The sequence below is a fragment of the Perissodus microlepis genome, chromosome 4 (genome assembly GCF_051167445.1).
Source record: "Perissodus microlepis isolate ML-2025 ecotype Zambia chromosome 4, ASM5116744v1, whole genome shotgun sequence".
Taxonomy (NCBI): Eukaryota; Metazoa; Chordata; class Actinopteri; order Cichliformes; family Cichlidae; genus Perissodus; species Perissodus microlepis.
Genome location: NC_140464.1, coordinates 20579193 through 20598641, shown reverse-complemented (window position 1 = coordinate 20598641; position 19449 = coordinate 20579193). Strand labels below are relative to the sequence as shown.

The 19449-nt window shown below is 40.1% G+C and overlaps 1 protein-coding gene across 3 annotated transcripts in view; it reads right to left on the bottom strand.

Moving 5' to 3' along the window:
- The window catches only part of cacna1ha (calcium channel, voltage-dependent, T type, alpha 1H subunit a), a 135712-nt gene that overhangs the window by 11236 nt on the left and 105027 nt on the right, over positions 1-19449 (bottom strand). For 2 of the 3 annotated variants that reach the window (XM_084926412.1, XM_084926410.1), the window contains exons 22-32: positions 18381-18449; positions 18077-18261; positions 16614-16740; positions 16172-16297; positions 15514-15603; positions 14741-14954; positions 10685-10836; positions 10475-10584; positions 9821-9954; positions 9557-9627; positions 1729-1807 (exon numbers count right to left, since the gene is read on the bottom strand). In XM_084926412.1, the coding sequence (XP_084782538.1) occupies positions 1729-1807; positions 9557-9627; positions 9821-9954; positions 10475-10584; positions 10685-10836; positions 14741-14954; positions 15514-15603; positions 16172-16297; positions 16614-16740; positions 18077-18261; positions 18381-18449 (1357 nt within the window). The remainder of the gene's footprint in view (positions 1-1728; positions 1808-9556; positions 9628-9820; positions 9955-10474; positions 10585-10684; positions 10837-14740; positions 14955-15513; positions 15604-16171; positions 16298-16613; positions 16741-18076; positions 18262-18380; positions 18450-19449) is intronic. The other variant, XM_084926411.1, reaches the window with a different exon arrangement.

Here is a 19449-nt window from a genome sequence, read left to right as displayed (position 1 = left end):
AAAGCTCTCGAGGCCTTGTTTACAGAAAGAGAATAGCCACCAGAAGATATCCTCCCTTGCCTCAAACCTGAGGTCACATTAACAGCATGCTTAAGAAGAATAACACATCCCTTGGAGTATTATGTACCATGTTTATTATTCTAAGCATCAGTCACCAGGAGACAAATAAGAGGATTAAACAATGTGAGAGTGTAGCACAGAGGAAATGGATAGGGAAGGTTTGCGTAACTTGTAATGAAATCAAGCTATACTGATGCAAGACTGAAACGCTCGTTGTGGCTCTAACAAATGGGAGACGACTGAGTCGGAGGCTGCTGAGAATTCAGAAAAAGCAGCTTCAGTTCAAATATATTCAGTCAAACGTTAAACACCTGACATTTTTCTTTTTTTTGGACTGCAGGTATTTCACGTGTGCACCTTTAATATGTCTACATCATTAGCAAAAACACATATTTTTAGACATAAAAAAAATTATTTCACAAGATCAGATTGTAAGAAAACTCATTTAAAAGATATATATATATATATATATAGAGAGAGAGAGAGTTTCATCTAACAGTGGCGACTTAGACCTAATTAGACCTAATGAGGAAAACTAATGAGATCTATTAAGTCACTCAAGTCAATGTTTCCTTGCTTTCACACCTTACTAAATATTCTTTCCTCTCAGTCGGAGCTCGCTCCTGTATAGACCATTTACTATTCTACCCCCTTTGTTTTACCTTTCTCGGGTAATCTTCCTTTAACTCCTGCCCACTGGAAATCGGGATTCATCTGGGTGTAGACTACCAGATAAATTATTAAATCTAGATTCAGATCCACACTGGAATATGTTAATTACAAGCTATGCTGAAAACACCTGACCCTGAAATGACATGAAGCCAGAACTGTATTAACATTTAAACACTCATTCAGCCCCTCGTGCCCTCATCCTATCTACACAGCCTTGGGCAGATACCTTGGACAGAGTCTGCCAACGTACGCTTGTCTAAGATCTGTCAGTTAGTCGCATAATTGTTGGTCAGTTTAAATTCCTCTTCCATGGTGAAAATGTATAAAACACCATGTTATAATAAAACTAAAGACTTGTCGACGGCCTATGTACCAGGAGGGGGTGTGAGACACAAGTAAGTTCGAAGATGAGGTTTAGCTTTTTCTTACTGGTGTGAATGCAGGGAACGTTCCTGTTCTCCACCGCCACGATGTTTCCTTCAAAACTTCCAAAGTTAAAACATATTTCACCCTTACAGGCATGAATCAGCATTTAGCTTGGCACTTCCAAACATTCATAAAAATCTCTGCAAAAGCTGAAGATGGGTCATGTTGCATAAATCGGCAAAACAGACATCATCTTCTATTCCCAGCGTGTAGCAGAGGATCATAACATTTCACCGAAAGCAACCTCTTTATCAGAAAGTTGTTTTTCATTTCATCTTCCCAGAAGTCCTTTTTTTCCTTTTTTCTAACACTTTTCCCACACAAACTCAGGCAAAATGAGTTGGACAGAGTAAGTCCATTGAAGAAGCAATAATGTAAATAAATGGGATCATGCAAATGTGATCTTTCCTTGGTCAAAACAGGAAAGGGGGGGGGGCAATGAGGATACAAAAAAGGGGGGAAATTTGCCGCAAATCGTGACTGTAATAGTGATGCTTGGATTCTGGCAAAGTGTGTGGAGCAGTGTGTGTGTGTGTCTTTGTTTTGTTTTTTTTCTTGCTGGTGACTGACCCAGTTTGCCAAAGAGCTCCACTCCCAGAGCAGCATAGATGAAGAAGAGCAGCATGAAGAGAAGACCAAGATTTCCCACCTGGAAGGAAAAAGAAAAAAACAAACCCCAAAACATGTTAGATATCTTCTGCAAAAAAACAACAGTACCATTTAAAACATTAAAGATCCAGGGATAAGAAGGCATTGTCTCCGGAGTATATAATCGAGAGGGAGTATATAACTGACTCCATTTGTTTGTCTGTCTGTTTGTTAGCAGTCTAGCATCCACAGTTTCCAAGATCTCATTTTCATATTTTGTGTGATGGTACAAGTTGGTTTCATTTAGGTGAAAATCACATCAAGATCACATCAAATGGGTAAAACAATAAAAACAAGCCTTGCTTGGCACGAGCACCTCAGTTTTCCAGGGATCTGACCTTGACCTTTATTGTTTGTGCCAAAGGTAAAAGTTGACCTTGAAAAAACATTTAAAGAAACCATATCAAGTAATATATCATGTGAATGGGCATGGGGAGAGCTGTACATTAATACAATGCCCATGACATCACAATGACACCAGAAAGTTTCCCAAAATTACACAGTGCATGAAAATATCTTAAAATCACAACTTCTTTCAGCTTATAGAAGCCAAATCAGCCATCTCTGCCCCAGTTATATTGGTAAAGACAATAAAAAACACTATAAATGTGTTAAAGGTCAGACATCAGCATATTGTTATAAAAACAACCTGATGTCAGCATGTTGTAATAAAAAAAATTCATAAAACATCAGCGTTTTAGTACAGCCCTTTCCCTTTGAGGGGAGATGTGCTCTCTGAGTGCTCTTGTCTTGTTGCATTTATTTGATACCACATATGCTTATTTATGCATTAGCATAAAATACTTCTTTTTCCTTTTTCTACCCATTGCACGGAGAAACAGTGTTGCCAACTCCTCAGTAAGGAAAATCGCTATTGGCTGTCCTAAAAGTCGCTAGAAGTCGCTAAATGACGTCATCGCCTAATTTGCATAATTGGTCATGCTAATCTAATTGTAACCTATGTTGTTGGAGAGAGAAATAACATCATGGAAGAGACATAAAGTGAGTAAAAAATGTCCTAAATGCATTTAGAGTTTATTTAGAACTACAAATTAAATTTCTTTTAGCAATTATTGTTTTTTTTTAATGTCACAATTCCAACGCTGCTCCTTTACCCGAGCTTGGACCGGCAAAAGTGACCCGAAATAGGCACTCTGGTGGAGTTACTTTGTGTGTGTGTGTTTATAAGTAGTTTTAAACCTTGTGATCCACAAAACAGCATAAGAGTAAAAGAGTAAAAGAAGAACTGACTGCGTTACAGCACCCGCTGCTTGTTGAGAGTAAAAGCGATACGCGCTTTCACGTCTTTTTTTAGCGACTTTTTTTTTTTTTTTTTTGAAAGAAAGTCGCTAAGGGGTCTGAAAACTCGCTAAATATAGCGACAAAGTCGCTAAGTTGGCAACACTGCGGAGAAATCCCTTGCGCGCTTAAAAATCAAAAAATTCGACTTCCGGTGGCTTGTAGCACCGCATGGCCGCATAGAGAGTGACCTCCGGCACCAACCGTGTGTTTCCCCGGACTCGAGAGCTGTATTAGGGCTACATTGCCATTTTTTGACGCAAGAATGAGTGGGGATAAATCTAAAAAGGGAGGATACGGGCTACGAAACATTCTTGACTGTGAAATGGAGAAGGACGCCGCGGCTAGTGAGGCAAGCCTCGCATCGGGACAAGATGGCGACCGAGGTGAAGGTCTGGGTTGGCTTCGGGATGCTGTGAGTAGCGTACTGGTGGCCGAAATGGCTACATTGCGAACCGAATTGAAAAGTGACTTCAAAGCATTTGGTATGGCATTTCGGGAGGATATAAAGAAGCAAATGGCCGAACTCTCTAAGGAATTGAATCAAAGATTACACGAGATGGCGGATCAGGTAGAGGAGATGACTGGTCGGCTAAAGCACGTCGAGGACAACATGGCTGACTCGGAACGCTGGGACATTGGTGTTAGGGATACACTTGTGCAGCTGTTGGAAAATCAACGGGCGCTTCAGGAAAAGGTGTCCGATATGGAGGGCCGCGCTAGGCGCAAAAACATCCGGATTCACGGCGTACCGGAAAACTCGGAGGGCTCGTCGGTGACTACCTTTGTTGAAGGGGGGGGGGGGGCGAAGATTTCGGCCCGGACCGTGCCCTCGGCATTGAGCGCGCACACCGCGCGTTGGGACCAAAACCACCACCGAACGCCCCACCACGCTCAATAATAGTGCGCTTCCTCCGGTTCTCCGTTAAAGAAGAGATTCTCCGCACGGCATGGAACAAAGGGGTACATATCCAAAACAAACGGGTGTATTTCGATCATGACTACTCCCTGGAAGTGCAGAAAAGGAGACGGGAATATATCCCAGTTAAGAAGGCTTTGAAGGACAGCGGGATCCGCTTCCAGACACCACTAAGTAAGATGCGAGTGTTTTATGCGTCAGGCAATGTCCTATATAATACCGCGACCCAAGCTGCCGAGGATTTAAGAAAGCGGGGAATAGCCGTGGGTAAGATCACCTTGGGGAACCAAACCAACAGGATGACAGAGGACACGATAAGGCAGCTACTTCCTTGGGAAACGCAGACAGCACACTGCGGGGGCGGCTTCCAGCAGCACGTTCGGGAAAAACTCCAAGCATTCCAGAGGGAGCAAGAAAAAGTGCCAGCAGACGAGTGAGCAGCTGATGGTGGGACAACGATGAGTTAGCTGGCGGTAGAGTTTTGATAATCTAACCGTGGGAACACTGACTTTTGTATCCTTCAGAATTCATTTTTCTTTAGGTTGGTGCCTACGGACATGGTTAGAGAACCACCAAGTTATTTCTAGTAGCGATAAGAAACTGTTTTTGCTTATTCTTTGCCCTTTTTTGGCTTTTTTGTCGATCACTCCCCCCTTGTCGGATGAGGGGCCCCACCTTGTGGCCAGTCCCCTCAATGTCAAAGGACACTCTTATATCCTTTGTATTGGAAGCTCTTGTTAATGTTTGGTGTGTTTGCTGTTCAGTGAGTTCTGGTTGTGATGTTCTGAGGTCTGGGTTGATTATGTTGTATTCCACATATCCACTTGATGGCTTATAATTTCTATAAAATGCTGTCACGAAATGTAAATGGCCTGAATAGCCCTATTAAAAGAAGCAAATTAATTGCCAAATTGAAAAAGGAGACAGTAGATTTGGCATATTGGCTAGAAACTCATCTAGACAATGCAAAACATGAGAAATTAAAAAAGATGGGTGAGCATACATTCTATTCATCGTATTGGGCCAGGAAAAAACGAGGAGTAGCTATCCTTATCTCAAATAAAATAAAATTTGAACATATATCTAATATAAGTGATAAGGAAGGTAGGTTTGTTTTAGTAAAAGGTAGAATAGAGAATAAGGCGGTCACACTATTAAATGTCTATGCACCCCCAGGAAGCAACGCAAGCTTCTTTAAGAAGATATTTGATTTGATCTCTAAGGAAACGGTGGGAACTCTTATTTGTGCAGGAGATTTTAATTTACTGTTAAACCCCCGATTAGACTCAAATAATAGGGACAGGAAAAGCACGTCTGGAGAGAAACGAGTTAAAGGAATGTTAACGGAATTAGGACTTATTGATGTGTGGCGATCTATCCATGGGTCAGCGTCAGGATTCACTTTTTACTCTGCTCGACACTTAGTGTATTCGAGGATAGATTACTGTTTTATGTTTAATAGGGATTTACACAGGATAAAAGATTGCAGAATAGGTCCAAGAGATTTCTCTGACCACAGTGGAATTTATATAACGTTACATTTGGATGGGACACGGAAGACAACTTTGAGGAGACTAAATACCGGTATGTTAAATGACCCTGCTTTTGTGAAACAAATGACAGCCGATCTCAACTTGTACCTGCAGGACAATGATAATGGAGAGACAAATCACAGTATTGTGTGGGATGCAGCCAAAACTGTCCTCAGAGGAAAAATAATTGCGTGGTCGACCATGCTTAAAAAGAAAAAGTCACAAGAATTGTTACAACTGCAGGATAGATTAATGGCCTTGGAACAGTCAGGTCTGAAGGATAAAAATACTACAGTAACCCACCAGATCAGACAGATTAAGCAGGAGATAGATAAGATATTGAGCGAAGAAGTAGAGAAAAACATAAGATTTATGAAACAGAGGTATTATGAGGCGGGGCCTAAGGCGGCGAAGCAGTTAGCGTGGCGGATTAGAAAACAGCAAGCTGAAAATAATATTTATAAGATTAGAGAGTCAGTTGGTAACAATGTTGTAACTGACCTGGATAAAATTCAAAAAGCGTTTGAAATGTATTACAAATCGTTATATAGTCAATCTACTCAGGGTGATGTAAATAAGATAACTGACTTTTTGAATTCCTTAGACCTGCCTACGATTGGTCGAGAAGCAAATAGTAAGTTAACGTCCTTAATATCTCGGGAAGAAATAATTAAAGCTATTTCCAGCCTTAAATCCAATAAATCACCAGGTACCGACGGGCTCCCTGCCGAATGGTACAAAACCATGAGGGAAAGCCTTCTTCCCCTGTTGGAAACTAGTTTTAATTATATTTTGAAAGGAGGTCTGGTACCTCCCTCTTGGAAGGAGGCCTTCATATCTGTTTTGCCAAAGGGGGGACAGGATAGACTAAACTGCAAATCTTATAGGCCGATAAGTGTCCTGAACTCAGATTATAAACTATACACAACTATTTTGGTGTGAAGAATGGATGCTGTAATGCCTTCTTTGATTGATGAAGACCAAACGTGTTTCTTGAAAAATAGACAAACCCACGATAATATTAGGCGAGCTTTACACATCATCGAACACGTTAACAATAAGAAAAAAAGCTCAATTATTCTTAGCTTAGATGCTGAAAAAACGTATGATTCAGTGAATTGGGACTTCCTCTTCCTAGTGATGAAAAGATTTGGTTTCTGTAGCGAGTTTATAAAATGTTTCCAAGCTCTTTATTCTCTCCCTACTGCCAGAATAAAAATTAACGGTAGCCTCTCCGATACTATTTTTTTAGAACGAGGATGTAGACAGGGGTGTCCAGCAAGCCCCTACCTCTTCAACTTGTTTAAAGAACCTCTATCCCAGGCTATACGTCAGGAAACATCGTTGAAAGGGATTGTAATAGGAGGGGACGAGTACAAGGTGTGTTTATACGCAGATGATGTCTTGGTGACAATCACGGATCCCAGCTCAGGTATACCAGTGTTAATGGGGATGTTGGAAACATATGGCCTGTATTCAGGGTATGTTCTTAATGTCAAAAAAACTCAAGTTCTGACATTTAATTTTTCTCCAGACCAGACACTATTGTCAAAATTCAAGTTTAATTGGGAGGCAACTGCTATCAAATATTGTGGAGTGTTTCTGCCTAGAGATCTGACACAACTGTATGATATTAATTACAGTCGTATTAATAGAGAAATATATAGCGATCTCAACATTTGGGCCTTGCTCCCTCTCGACCTTGGCAACAGGATACAGATAATTAAAATGAGTATTCTTCCCAAACTACTCTATCTTTTTCTTGCTTTACCTATTCAAATTCCAGAGAAGCAATTCAGGGAATGGAATAAACAGATTTCGAGATTCATTTGGCTTAACAAAAGACCAAGGGTGAAGTTCTCTACTTTGCAGTTGCCGAAAGAAAAAGGGGGCTTGGCTCTACCTTCATTAAGGGATTACTACTTATCTGCTCAGCTGAGGTCCTTGGTGTGTTGGTGTAATCCATCTTTTTGTGCGAGGTGGAAGACGATTGAGATGTCTCTCTCGGACACGCCAATCCAGTCTAGACTTGGTCACGCAGCTTCTGATTTGGACGATACCTTGACGCCCAGCCACTGGGTCACTTTTACATTAAAAATATGGAGGGGAGTGGTCAAGCAGGCACAACTCCAGGAAGAGATAAAACTTCTGAGGTGGCCAGCGTATGACCCTGATTTTTTACCTGCTTCCCACGATGGTAGATTTAAACAATGGGTGTGGCATGGAATCACTGCTGGGTGTTCGGTTATTGTAAAATCTAAAATTATGGCCTTTGATACCCTATGCAAGACTTACGACCTCGAGAAACAAGACTTTTTTCGATACTTGCAACTCCGTGACTATATTGGCAAAAGACTAAAGAGCTGTGTCCGTGGAGACTTCTCGATTGTTAATATTTTCATTGATGCTTATGACTCTGGGAGTAACAGAGCCTTGATAAGTAAATTGTACAAATGTATGACTAAGCTCAAAGGGAACTCAACGATTTACATAAAGCAGAAATGGGAAAAAGAAATGGACATTGTGATTACAGAAGATGGGTGGGCACGGATCTGGGAGACACAGTTTACCACAACTAACTCCAACATGTGGCGGGACTTCTGCTGGAAGAACATTATACGCTATTTCATAACGCCTAAACAGAAGTCTAAATTCAGTGCTACACCTGCATTTTGCTGGAGGAATTGTGGGGAAGACATGGCTGATTACGGTCATATATTCTGGTCCTGCCCACTCATACGACCCTTCTGGACGGAAGTTGTAAAGATAATTACAGAGGTGTTGGGATTCCACGTGTCTTGTACATTTACCTCATTGTATCTGGGATATTTTACAGACGATTTAGTTGCAGATGATGTTTATCTTCTGAAAGTTCTCTTGGCTTCTGCGAAGAAGGCCATAACAAAACGCTGGCTCTGTAGAGATCCTCCCACTGTAACACTTTTTACCTCTATAGTGGAAGACGTCAAATTGATGGAATGATTGACTTTCACTCTGCGACTGCAGGGAGATTTGGGAAGGAGACGATGGAGAAAATGGCTGGACTTTACAGCTTGTGGCAGCACCCTTTAATGCATAGAATTAGTAATGCAGACTTGCTGACGTATGTATGTGTGGATGTGCAGATGTATGTACGGGCGTATGTTATCTTCCCATGACCTCATACTGTTTCTGTTTTTTCTTTTTCTTTTTTTATTTTATCTTGTTGCATAAAAATGTTCCTAAACAAATAAAAAGTGTCAAAAAAATTAAAAAATTTAAAAATTAAAAAATAACTTGCACAGTGTGCACCTCCTATGACTACATGTGCATCATGCCATCATTTACCAACATGTCTCATCTCCTTTTCCAGTTTCTAAAAATCTTTCCTCGTGCACTCTGTGCCCGGGATGGTTATATCCGAATACTTGACATTTAGAAAATAGCAGAACAACGTCTGTCACTGCACACACATCATAATCTTTGGCGCAGCTGCTCTTTGCCTCTAAGATTTGAGCCACGCAATAACAGGGAGATACATCCGCGACATCTGCTGACACGCCTAAAAAAAATGGTGGGTGCATTGACAAAATAGCAAAAGCACAAAAAGGAGCACAAGGGAGGAACAGTGTGACTCAAAAAAAAAAAAAAGAAATCACAAGATCGGTGGCAAAAATGTGCACGGGTATCCATTTGACTAATGAACTCACTGACTCTGTGATAAAATTCCTCTTGTGTGCAGTGTGCGTGCCATTTATTATAAGGCACATTTACTAAGAAAACCAAATGTGATGTGCAATAAGCCGGCGAAAATCCGAAGAAACAAACACACTTGAGGGTCAGGATATGAATTTTGTAATGTGGAAGGATACGCCTGGAATTAAATATTTATTAAAAAGCATAAATCTTTCAGGGCTGTCTATTCTGAACAAAATTCATATCCTGACCCTGTTTTCATAAATAAGAAAAAAAAAGCAAAACCACTTTTTTGTGGTTGAGACATTACAGAGTCCATGTTTACCTGCGGCAGTGCTTGCATGACAGTATCCAACAGAGCTCTCATCCCTGTGGCCATCTTTAGAAGCTTCAGCACTGCAGAGAGACATTGAAAAAGCCATTTTACTGTGATAATTGTGAAAAAGGGTTAGTAGGAAACTGTTTTATCTACATCTGAGATCCTCCTTTTGATGCCAAATCTATTAGAATATTTAGGATAACTTAACAGAGTGAAATTATGTAAGTGTGTACGACATAAGCAAGGATAGATTGGTAAGCGTATGTGTACCTCGTGCTATCCTGAGCACTCTCATGATCCTGATGATGGTTGGATTTATTGGTAATGTGCCTTTCATTTTCAGCTCCTCCAGGACGATGCCCATGATGGACAATGCCACTATAGCTAAATCCAGCTGATTCCACCTGAGAATATTTTTTAGTCGGGTAGAAAAGAAAAGGGCAAAAAAATAAATCAATAAAAAATAAGACACAAGATACAGTGCTTCTCTTTCATCGCTCATGCAGCATATTCAACTAGTACCAGCGGGTGATTGTAACAACAAGTAATACAAATTCCTTCTTAGTCTTTAAAGGTTATTGTGAGTTAGCTGAAAAGGAGAACAGGTGGGAACAGAAGATGAAATGTTGCTGCTGCCTGGCTGCTGATGCTAAATAGTGAGGAGGCTGTTTAGATTAATGGGCAGCCCACCCACTAATCTCTTTTGTAGGGAAAACACTGAGGCAAACCATGATAATGCTCCACCTGGGTACTCTAAAAAAGATAAGTACCCTGACCACCCAGTGCTGTCAATACAATTGTCGGAAAATAAGGAAGGCAGGAATTCACACATTAAGTAGGGAATTATTTTTGTAACCATTTTATGCGAGATAGTTACATTTACTTTAGTGGGAAACAATGCTATAGAGATTCTCATTGTTGTACCTGTCTCTGATGAACCTGTGTATGCCAAATGCCACAAGTTTGAGGAGGGCCTCAACGACGAAGATGCAGGTAAACACGTAGTTACAGTACTTCAGAACCTCTCCTAAATACTGAGTGCACAGATTGAATGTAAGGAGAAGCGTACAGATTAATTTGAGACATCTTTCACAACATTTTCCATTTGAGCAAGTTTGTAGGGGCACGCATTACCACTGGTTGTTTATAGTGCTCTATGCTCATGGTGAAGACATTGACGCAGATGATAAAAGTGATGAAGAGGTCCAGGTGGTGGCTGGTACACAGCGAGTGGATGGACAGACGCAGGGGAGAGTAGTCGTCATAGTACCGCCCGAGCTTGGCCTCTGGATCACAAAAATTCAGGAACAAACAAATATATGAAAGAGAGTAAGAAACACGCAGAGAGACTCACTTTGGTGAGCAACTGTTGTCTGAATATAAAGTGTTGTATGTGTAGCAGTGTGCACCGGAAGGCAGAGGGGCAAAGAGAAGGCAACCACCACTGCTGTTCCATTTCATACTTTATTCACCAAAATATGCTTGTGCCTTAATAAGATTCTGCTATTTTGGTACGCATGTCACACCAGAGAGGCCCTTGAGCAGACCAGGCGACCCACTGATCCTCTAATTGTAAACTTACTCACAGCGGTGGTGCTCCCATTGTCCCTGTTCCTTAAACAGTATGTGCATGCTACTGCTTGTGTGGCTTGTTTAAATAAGTGAGGACATGAGAGTAACACGAAGTCTAAGATATTTATGGTACGTATTCATTTTTTAAAGGGATCTCATATTTAGTATTATTACTCAAAATACTTTTGTACTTAAATTTGCACACGTACAGTTCTACTTAAAAATTTACATCCACACGAACATCATGGGGATTTATGGATTTTCGTGAAAACTGAACTGTTCTTTTCCAGGGTGGAATAATTGTACCGCATACATCTTTAAAAAAAACTAAAATTAGACACACATCACTGAATTTATTTTTGATTTTCTATAATCCACAAAAGTTTACATAAAAGCTCAAATATACACATTCACTCACTTAAATCTTTTAATAAAGGTGCTGAAGGCTCTACAAACACCAAGGCCTTTCAGCTTCTTGTTAGTGATCGTGACTGACTACAACTGTTAGTTCTCTTTGTTTGACAGAACTCATTGGATTGACCAATACTCGAAACAATTTGAAAGTCCACAGAACTCAGAGAAGATCTAAGAAATAAAATTATAGATGTAAACAAGTTGTGGCTTTCTTTTTCCTAAATAACCATAGATTTCTGCAGAGAACTATCACTTTAAACAACTGCACTTAAGTACAAGTTACTTGAATATGTCACCAATTTGCCAAGATCCGGAAGAAGATCCAAATTCTGACCCTCAGATGAGAGGAAATCGGTTAAGATGTTGAGGAATAACCCAGGGAACCACTAAGACTGAAGCCTGCAGTGAACTGGAAACTGCTGGAACACCAGCATCAGTGTCCACAGTGAAATTCATTTTACATCACAATGGACTGACAGGGTTTGGACCAAGTGAAAAGTTTTATGGTCAGGAGACATAAATTCAGCTATTTGGCCAAAATGACAGGAAGTGTGTTAGGAGGAGTAAAGATGAGGCTTTCTATCCTAAGAAAACTGTACCAGCTGTCAAGCATGGCGGAGGTATCATCATGCTTTGAAGACGGAAGAAATTACTGACTATCTCTAAATTCTTCAACTTCACCTCAAATCAACAGCTAGATGGTTGAAACTTGGATATAATTGGGTGTTCCAAAAGGACAATGATCTTAAACATCCATCAAAGCTAATATTGAAACGATAACACAGGCTAACATTAGGCTATTGGGATGGTTTTCCCAAAGCCCCGCCCTTAACCCTATTGAACATGTGTTAAAAGCTGAGTCCGTGCCATGACACCAATCAATAAAAATGAACTCTACCAACTCTGCCAAGACAAGTTGTTAAATATCCTGCCAGCATTATGCCAGAGGGTTGTTGACGGTGACCAAAAGCATCTGGTCGAAGCACAAATTGCTTAGAGACACCAAATATTAGTGGGGATGTATGAATATATTTGTGCACCTAATTCTTGTTTGTTTAAGTGGTCAAAGATGTGTGCTGTACAATGATTCGACCCTGGAAAAAGAACAGTTCAAAGAAATCATTGAAAGCCCAAAATTACCATGAAATTCATGCCTACGATAAGTGGATGTAAACTTCTGACCTCAATTGTGCATACGTAATGATAAGCAAGTCCCGTGCATGTTGCACTCTTAAGAATCAAAAGTTAGAGTGACATTAGAGGAGGAGGAAACATAAGCCAATTTTTAGTAAGATTAAGGAAGTCCAGCGGCACTGAAAATACCATTACCAATGCTAACTAGCTGTTTCAAATGTTTTATGGTTATGCATGTTAATGCCATGTTTACATATTTAATATTAGGTTAATAGTCAGAATGTTGACGCTAATTAAACTTGTGGTTGAATGTTTCAGTTATCATTTCTGTAAGTGTGAAACTTGCTGCTGTTTGAGATAGCACTACCCAGTCAAGGGTCACAGATATAGGTTAGGACTACATTGTGTATGAACAGAAGAAGCCAATCCAAATTGATATCTTGGTGGATGGCATTTTTTGCTTTTGTGTGCATTTATACATTTTATGGTGCCAACATACAACAAGTGTTTTACAAATGAGACCCTGGCTATTTATATGTGCTTGTTATCCAACTAGACTGTATACTCACATGTCCACTGTAATTATCGAACGTGTATGTGAATGTCTATGACATACTCTCACGTATACCATGCCCTGCCCTATGCATCTACTGCATGCTTTCATGCCATTCTTTTTAAACTAGGATTTAGAGGGGCTGTGCAGGGTATGTTCAACAACACCATCCTTTAACAAATGAGATCGTTCAGCTTGTACTGCTTTAGCGATAATCTAAACCCTTTAAATTGAGCTCAATTTCAAATTAATCAGTTAATATTGCGGTCAAATTCCTTAAGATTTTAGTTTGAGAATTAGGGGGTGCTGTTGAACAAACACTGGAGCCACTTTTCTCTAAAATACTTGCAGGAAAAAAAATCTCAGTAGTCTAAAACTACATTCGTTTTTTGATTGATCAGTGAGTTTTGATTGATCATATGCCCAAATCCCTATGAACAGGCTTATTCCTCTGAGACATTCAAGTAGCTTATATTACATTTATCAAGAGCAGTTTTAGACCAGTGAGACATGGTGCCATTAGAACATGAAATAGCTGTGTTCTGCTCACACCATATACTGCCTTAAAATGTAACTCTGCAATTACGTAAATAAATATAAGACAAAATACTTCTACAAATTTCTCTCATTCACAATCAAGTCCCTAAATGAAATACTCTTTTGTATTGTGACTGTACAGTACTTTGAATCATGATTGCAGTGGGTGGTGTGTTTCTGATGATTCTACCAGCATGTCCTTGCATTAGCTATAAGGTGCAACAAACAACAATTTTTATCTACGTAACTTAACATATGCTAACAGCGCAGCTACCCAAGGTGTTTACAGGTATAGCAGCCAAAGTGTCTGCTATGTTTCTGAGTCTGCCAGTCAAAGCGTGTTTACAGGAAATATCCTTCTTCTTCTATTAGTGACAAGAACCATTTCATGGTCAGTGTTGCACATGCATTCGCAAGGAGGGAGGGGTTTACTGGCATTTCACCAATTCAAATTTTGCTAGCAAAATTTCCAAAGACATCTGGAGAAATGCAGCCGTTAATTACTTTCACATGCAGCAAGTGTTATAAAGGCGCTTTTTAAAAGTAATGAAACCAAAAACAAAAGTTAGCTTATTACAGGTTTTGTTGTATTTAGATTTGGTATCTGAGACCTATTTAAAATAGATTAAGTACTGTTACTACTTTTACACTAAACTGGTGGCAGTTCCATTGATTAAAGGGTGAGCATACAAAGATTTAGGTTAAAACAACTGCTCAAGTTTTTCATGCAGTGTTAGAAAAAGGGTAAGAGTAGGGCTGCAGTCATGCATTTGCATGCATCAGACTGATGTAGTCCACGCCCTCTGTCAGTGATCGATCACTGTTTGCGTGAGCTAGCCAGTCTTTTAAATTCTCCCTCTTTTAATGTTTAAGTCTGTTATATATACACATGTATCCCTGTTTGTTTGTTTTTTCTCATTCCCGTTCTCTTTTTTTCAGGCTCTGAAAGCAGGCAGTGCTCAGAAAAATAGACTACCGACCAGCCCCTTCATTCTCCTTACTCCTGCGCTTTTTCTCTTTCATTCTGAGCCTCTTCTCTTCCCGTAAGCGCGCCTCCTCCTCTTCCTGGTCCTGTCGGCACTTGTGGAAATTCTCCACCACAACCCCAACAAACATATTAAGGACGAAGAAGCTGACGATGAGCAGGAAGGAGATAAAGTAGAGGAGCATCCAAGGATTGTTGTTCCTTTTAGGCTGAGGAAAGCAGAAGACAGCAGAGAATATTTACTTTTTCAGTTTTTTTATGCATATTTCTTACTGAAAACAAAAAAGAAAAGGACTTTTAGCTCTTCTGATCATCGTTGTGCAAGTAGAAGAGATACCAGCACCCAAACTGTCAGTATCTTATCACTTACAACATTCAGAAGCAGGTCAAATCCCTGGAAAACGTTCACCGAAAGCTCCACCTTTTAAACTGTTTTCTCTTTCTCACTTAAAGCTGTGTGCACACTTGACGCGATATGCAGTGATGTCACAACCACAGACTAGAGAACGTGACATTTGGCAACATGAAGTGGTTGGGATCTCAGATAAACTTCTAAACTTTGAAGTGAGCAACTGAAGTGACTACCAATGAGGATTTCCTGGGCCAACTGGATCATGGAACGTCCGCCTACGACTTACTGTCACCTTCAAAGTGATCCACGAATAAGTAATCACTTCGAGGGTGGATGTAGATTAACACTACAAAGGTATTTTTTTGTGTACCTGACACAAGGCAATTTTACAGCTTAGCAATTTCTCACACCATTACCTGTTGGTCCACTCCTACTGCATCCAGCCCATCATACATGATGGTAACCCAGCCATCCTTACACGACAGCACAAACAAAGACATCAGAGCCTGGATATTAAACACAAACAATACAGGAAGTCATTACACATGTGATCAGTTTTGTTATGTACATACCATCTAGATTAGTGTTATGCTGACATGTAACTCTATTTCTCCATCATTACTAGAAGCTTAAAAGCCTTAGGTGATTTTGTGCTGTTCTGCATATAATAATAACATAATATATTAATACCATGAAATATGTCATAGAAGTGTGGGACATTTTTAAGTAATTATTTGCTGAAGATGCAGCAAGGTGATTTATCAAAACCAATTAAAAAATTATGAAACAACTGGATACCAAAAATTAAAAGGATTGGACTGAAAATAAGCAAGTGTCCAAAGAAAAACTCTGAAAGCTCTGCAGAAAGCCTGGAGAACTGTTTCTCAAAACCTCATTAAAAACTCATCCTTGCTCCTTGGAAACAAAATATTAAAAAATGAGGGATAGCTCAAGACTTTTGTACAGTACTGTAAAGTTAGTTAAAACAGCTCACAGTGAGATTGTGCAGTGCTGATTCTACACTCATGCCCCATCTTTTTTGCCAAATCTCACCCTCAATCTATTGTTTGTTACCTGAATCAGGTTGTCAAAGTTGTACTTTTTTCGTATCCAGCGGTAGTTAGCCTGCAGACAGTCTGATTTGTTGGTGATGTTTCTTGTGTCCAGACCTTCACAGTGGTAGAACTTCCCTTTGAACAGCTAGAGTGAAACAGAAAAACATAGAGAGAGTTATCTGCGGGGCTATTATGGTAGCCATTTGCATGTTATGTACCAGAGTTTGTAGCTTATAATGCCAGAAATAAAGAAATAAAGGGAAGTTTCGTAGAACATATTATTATCATACGTTTTCCTCAGTCCTTGGGTAATACCAGGTCAACTTGTTTCTTTTCACACTTCACCTAACTGTCATTCTTTCAAAAATGCTCAAACAAAAAGCTAATTGTTGATTGGATACTGAGTGACATTTAAGCAACAAAAAGTGTAAGGCATCTCTGTGTCGTGGAACAGTGATTACCTGGACCCCCAAGATTCCAAAGATAATGAAGAAGGCGCAGCATATCAAAACAATGTTCCCAATAGGTCTAAGAGAGGTGATGAGAGTCTCCACAACAAGCTTTAATCCTGGGGCTCGACTGATCACCCTGGAACACGCAAACCAAAACATGTTTAACACAAGTACCAATAAATGCAGCACATTAAAAAACTAGAACCCAAACAAGGTAGAGCAACAAAAAAGTATCCAGCACATGTGCATCAATATATAAAAGCTACTTTCGAATTTCCCCTTATTCCTAAGGGATCCCTTCCATCACCACACTGACAAAAGTATTCATTCACCCATCCAAATCATCGAATTCAGGTGTTTCAATCACTTCTATGGCCACAGGTGTATATAATCAAGCACACAGGCACGCAGACTGCTTCTACAAACATTTGTTAAAGAATGGGTCACTCTCAGGAGCTCAGTGAGTCCCGGCCGTGATACTGTGATAGGAGGCCACCTCTGTGGAACAAATCCAGTCGCGAAATTTCCTCACTACGAAATATTCCACAGTCAGGTGTTAGTGGGATTTTAACAAAGTTAAAGCTACAGGGAACAACATCAACTCAGCTGCAGAGCGGTAGTAGCAGGCTCACAGAGCAGGGTTAGCAAATACTGAGTCGCATCATGCACTGAGATTCCCAACTTTCCCAACTTCATCTGGTTTCAGATTAGCTCAAGAACAGTGTGTAGAGAGCTTTATCCATGGATTTCCATGGCGAGCAGCTGTAACCAAGCCTTACATCACCGAGTGCAATGTAAAGCATCGGATGCAGTGTTTGTAAAGCATAGGACCATAGGACTCTAGAGCAGTAGAGATGGATTCTCTAGAGTGACGAATGTATGGGTTTGGCGGTTGCCCAGGGAACAGTACTTGTCTGACTGCACTGTGCCAAGTGTGCGGTTGTATTTCAGGAGTTTGACTCTGCCTCTTAGTTCCAGTGAAAGGAACTCTTGTGCTGAAATGCTGAAATGCTGAAACAACAACCAAGACATTTTGGCCAATTTCATGCTCCCAGCTTTGTGGGAACAATTTGGGATTGGCCCCTTCCTGTTCCAATATAACTGCAAACCAGTGCACAAAAATACACTTCTGTAAGAATGGTCAAAAATTCCCACAAACATTCCTAAACCCTGTGGAAAGTCTTCCCAGAACAAAGAGTGGGCCGACATCATATTAAAGCCTATGGATTAATAATATGATGTCAGTGAAGTGTATATGTGTGAAGGCAGATGAGCAAATACTTTTGACAATATAAAGTAGCACTGCAAATTTGCACATGATTCAACAGATATTTACTCTAGATTCCTTGTGTGTCTTCCTGGGATCAACATATGGATCTTTTGTACTTTAGGCAAATATGCAAACCACTACACTATAACCCCCAAAAGTTGAGAAGACAGTATCCACATACAAAAGAAAATCCAACATGTACCTCAGTGGGCGAAGTGTTCGTAGCAGGCGAAGTACTCTCAGAATTCCCAGGATCCTGTTTTCACCATGATAGGCCAGATAAACCAAAATGTCGATCAGAGACACAAACACCAATACACCATCCAGAATGTTCCAACTGGACTGGAGGTAGCTCTGCTTCCCAAAGCAGAAACCAAGAGCTACAACCTGGGAATTATTAAAATACAAATTAAGCTGTACACAAGGCAGTAATCACAATAATCTAGATCCAGTATAAAATAGAAAAAGGTTCATCTACAGAAGAAAGAAAAGGAAATGATTCTTACCTTAATGGCCATCTCTGCTAGGAAGATCACAGTGAAAATATAGTTGGACACACTCAGGAAATGTCGCTCCTAAAGAAGAGAGTGATATTATATTTCAGCCCACATACCATGTAGCACACGCCACACCACACTACAGAGTACAGAGTATCTAGCATCAGTCTAAAATGTGTCTTTTTAAAGGTTTTATTCTTTCAGCTGTTGTACACTTTAATAAAATGATTTTTATCATGCTCCTGGGTCTTCAACCCAACTATTGATATGCTAATGTTCAGTTTTGTTATGTTTCTAGTTCATAGTTCTTGTTCGATTTTGTTCCCTTCTGTGTCCAGTCGGTATTAGTCTCTTCTTGGTGGGTCCTCCCCTGCGTCCCCTGTGTGTGGTCACGTCTGGTTATAAAGGTCAAGTCTCTGTCCCTCGCTCCCTGTTTTTTGTCAGTCTCGCCTCAGTGTTTGTGTTCCCTGTCTTCCTGTGTCTGGCCCGTCTTTTTCCTGTTTTATTCTCATGGTCATCTGTCCTGTATGTGTAATGTAATGTGGCTCCCCTGTCTCTTCAGTCAGACTATGTTCAGCTGTGTTCCCCAGGTGTTTCCTCTCTGCCCTGACACCCTCTTGTGTACATATTGTCTGTATCTCCTTCTGTCTGTTGCCATCCCTCGATGCTGTGTGCTCTCTGTTTATTTTAGTTTCTAGCGCCTTCCCAGTTTAGCTAATGTTTTTTTGTGAATCTGGCAATAAAGCTGTTTTTGAGTTCACGTTCTGCCTGAGAGCCCTGCATTCGGGTCCTATCCTTCCTTGCCTCACACAGCGGTTAGTGACAATTTTTTTCTAAGCTTTCTGCAAATAATCATCAATCAAGCACCAAAAAGCACATAATGTGATATATTGTGAATAAATGTTTTGTAATTGTTTGCTTTTACTAATTTACTTTGGAAAATAGAAAATGAAGGCAAAGCTGACAAAGTTGAAAACAAATACATCATTGTAGCACCTTGATTCTTTTCTTTTTCAGCCTTTCTGTTGTAGATTTTTTTTCCATTAAGCAATTTGGACTATGCTTCAGCTGCAGGATA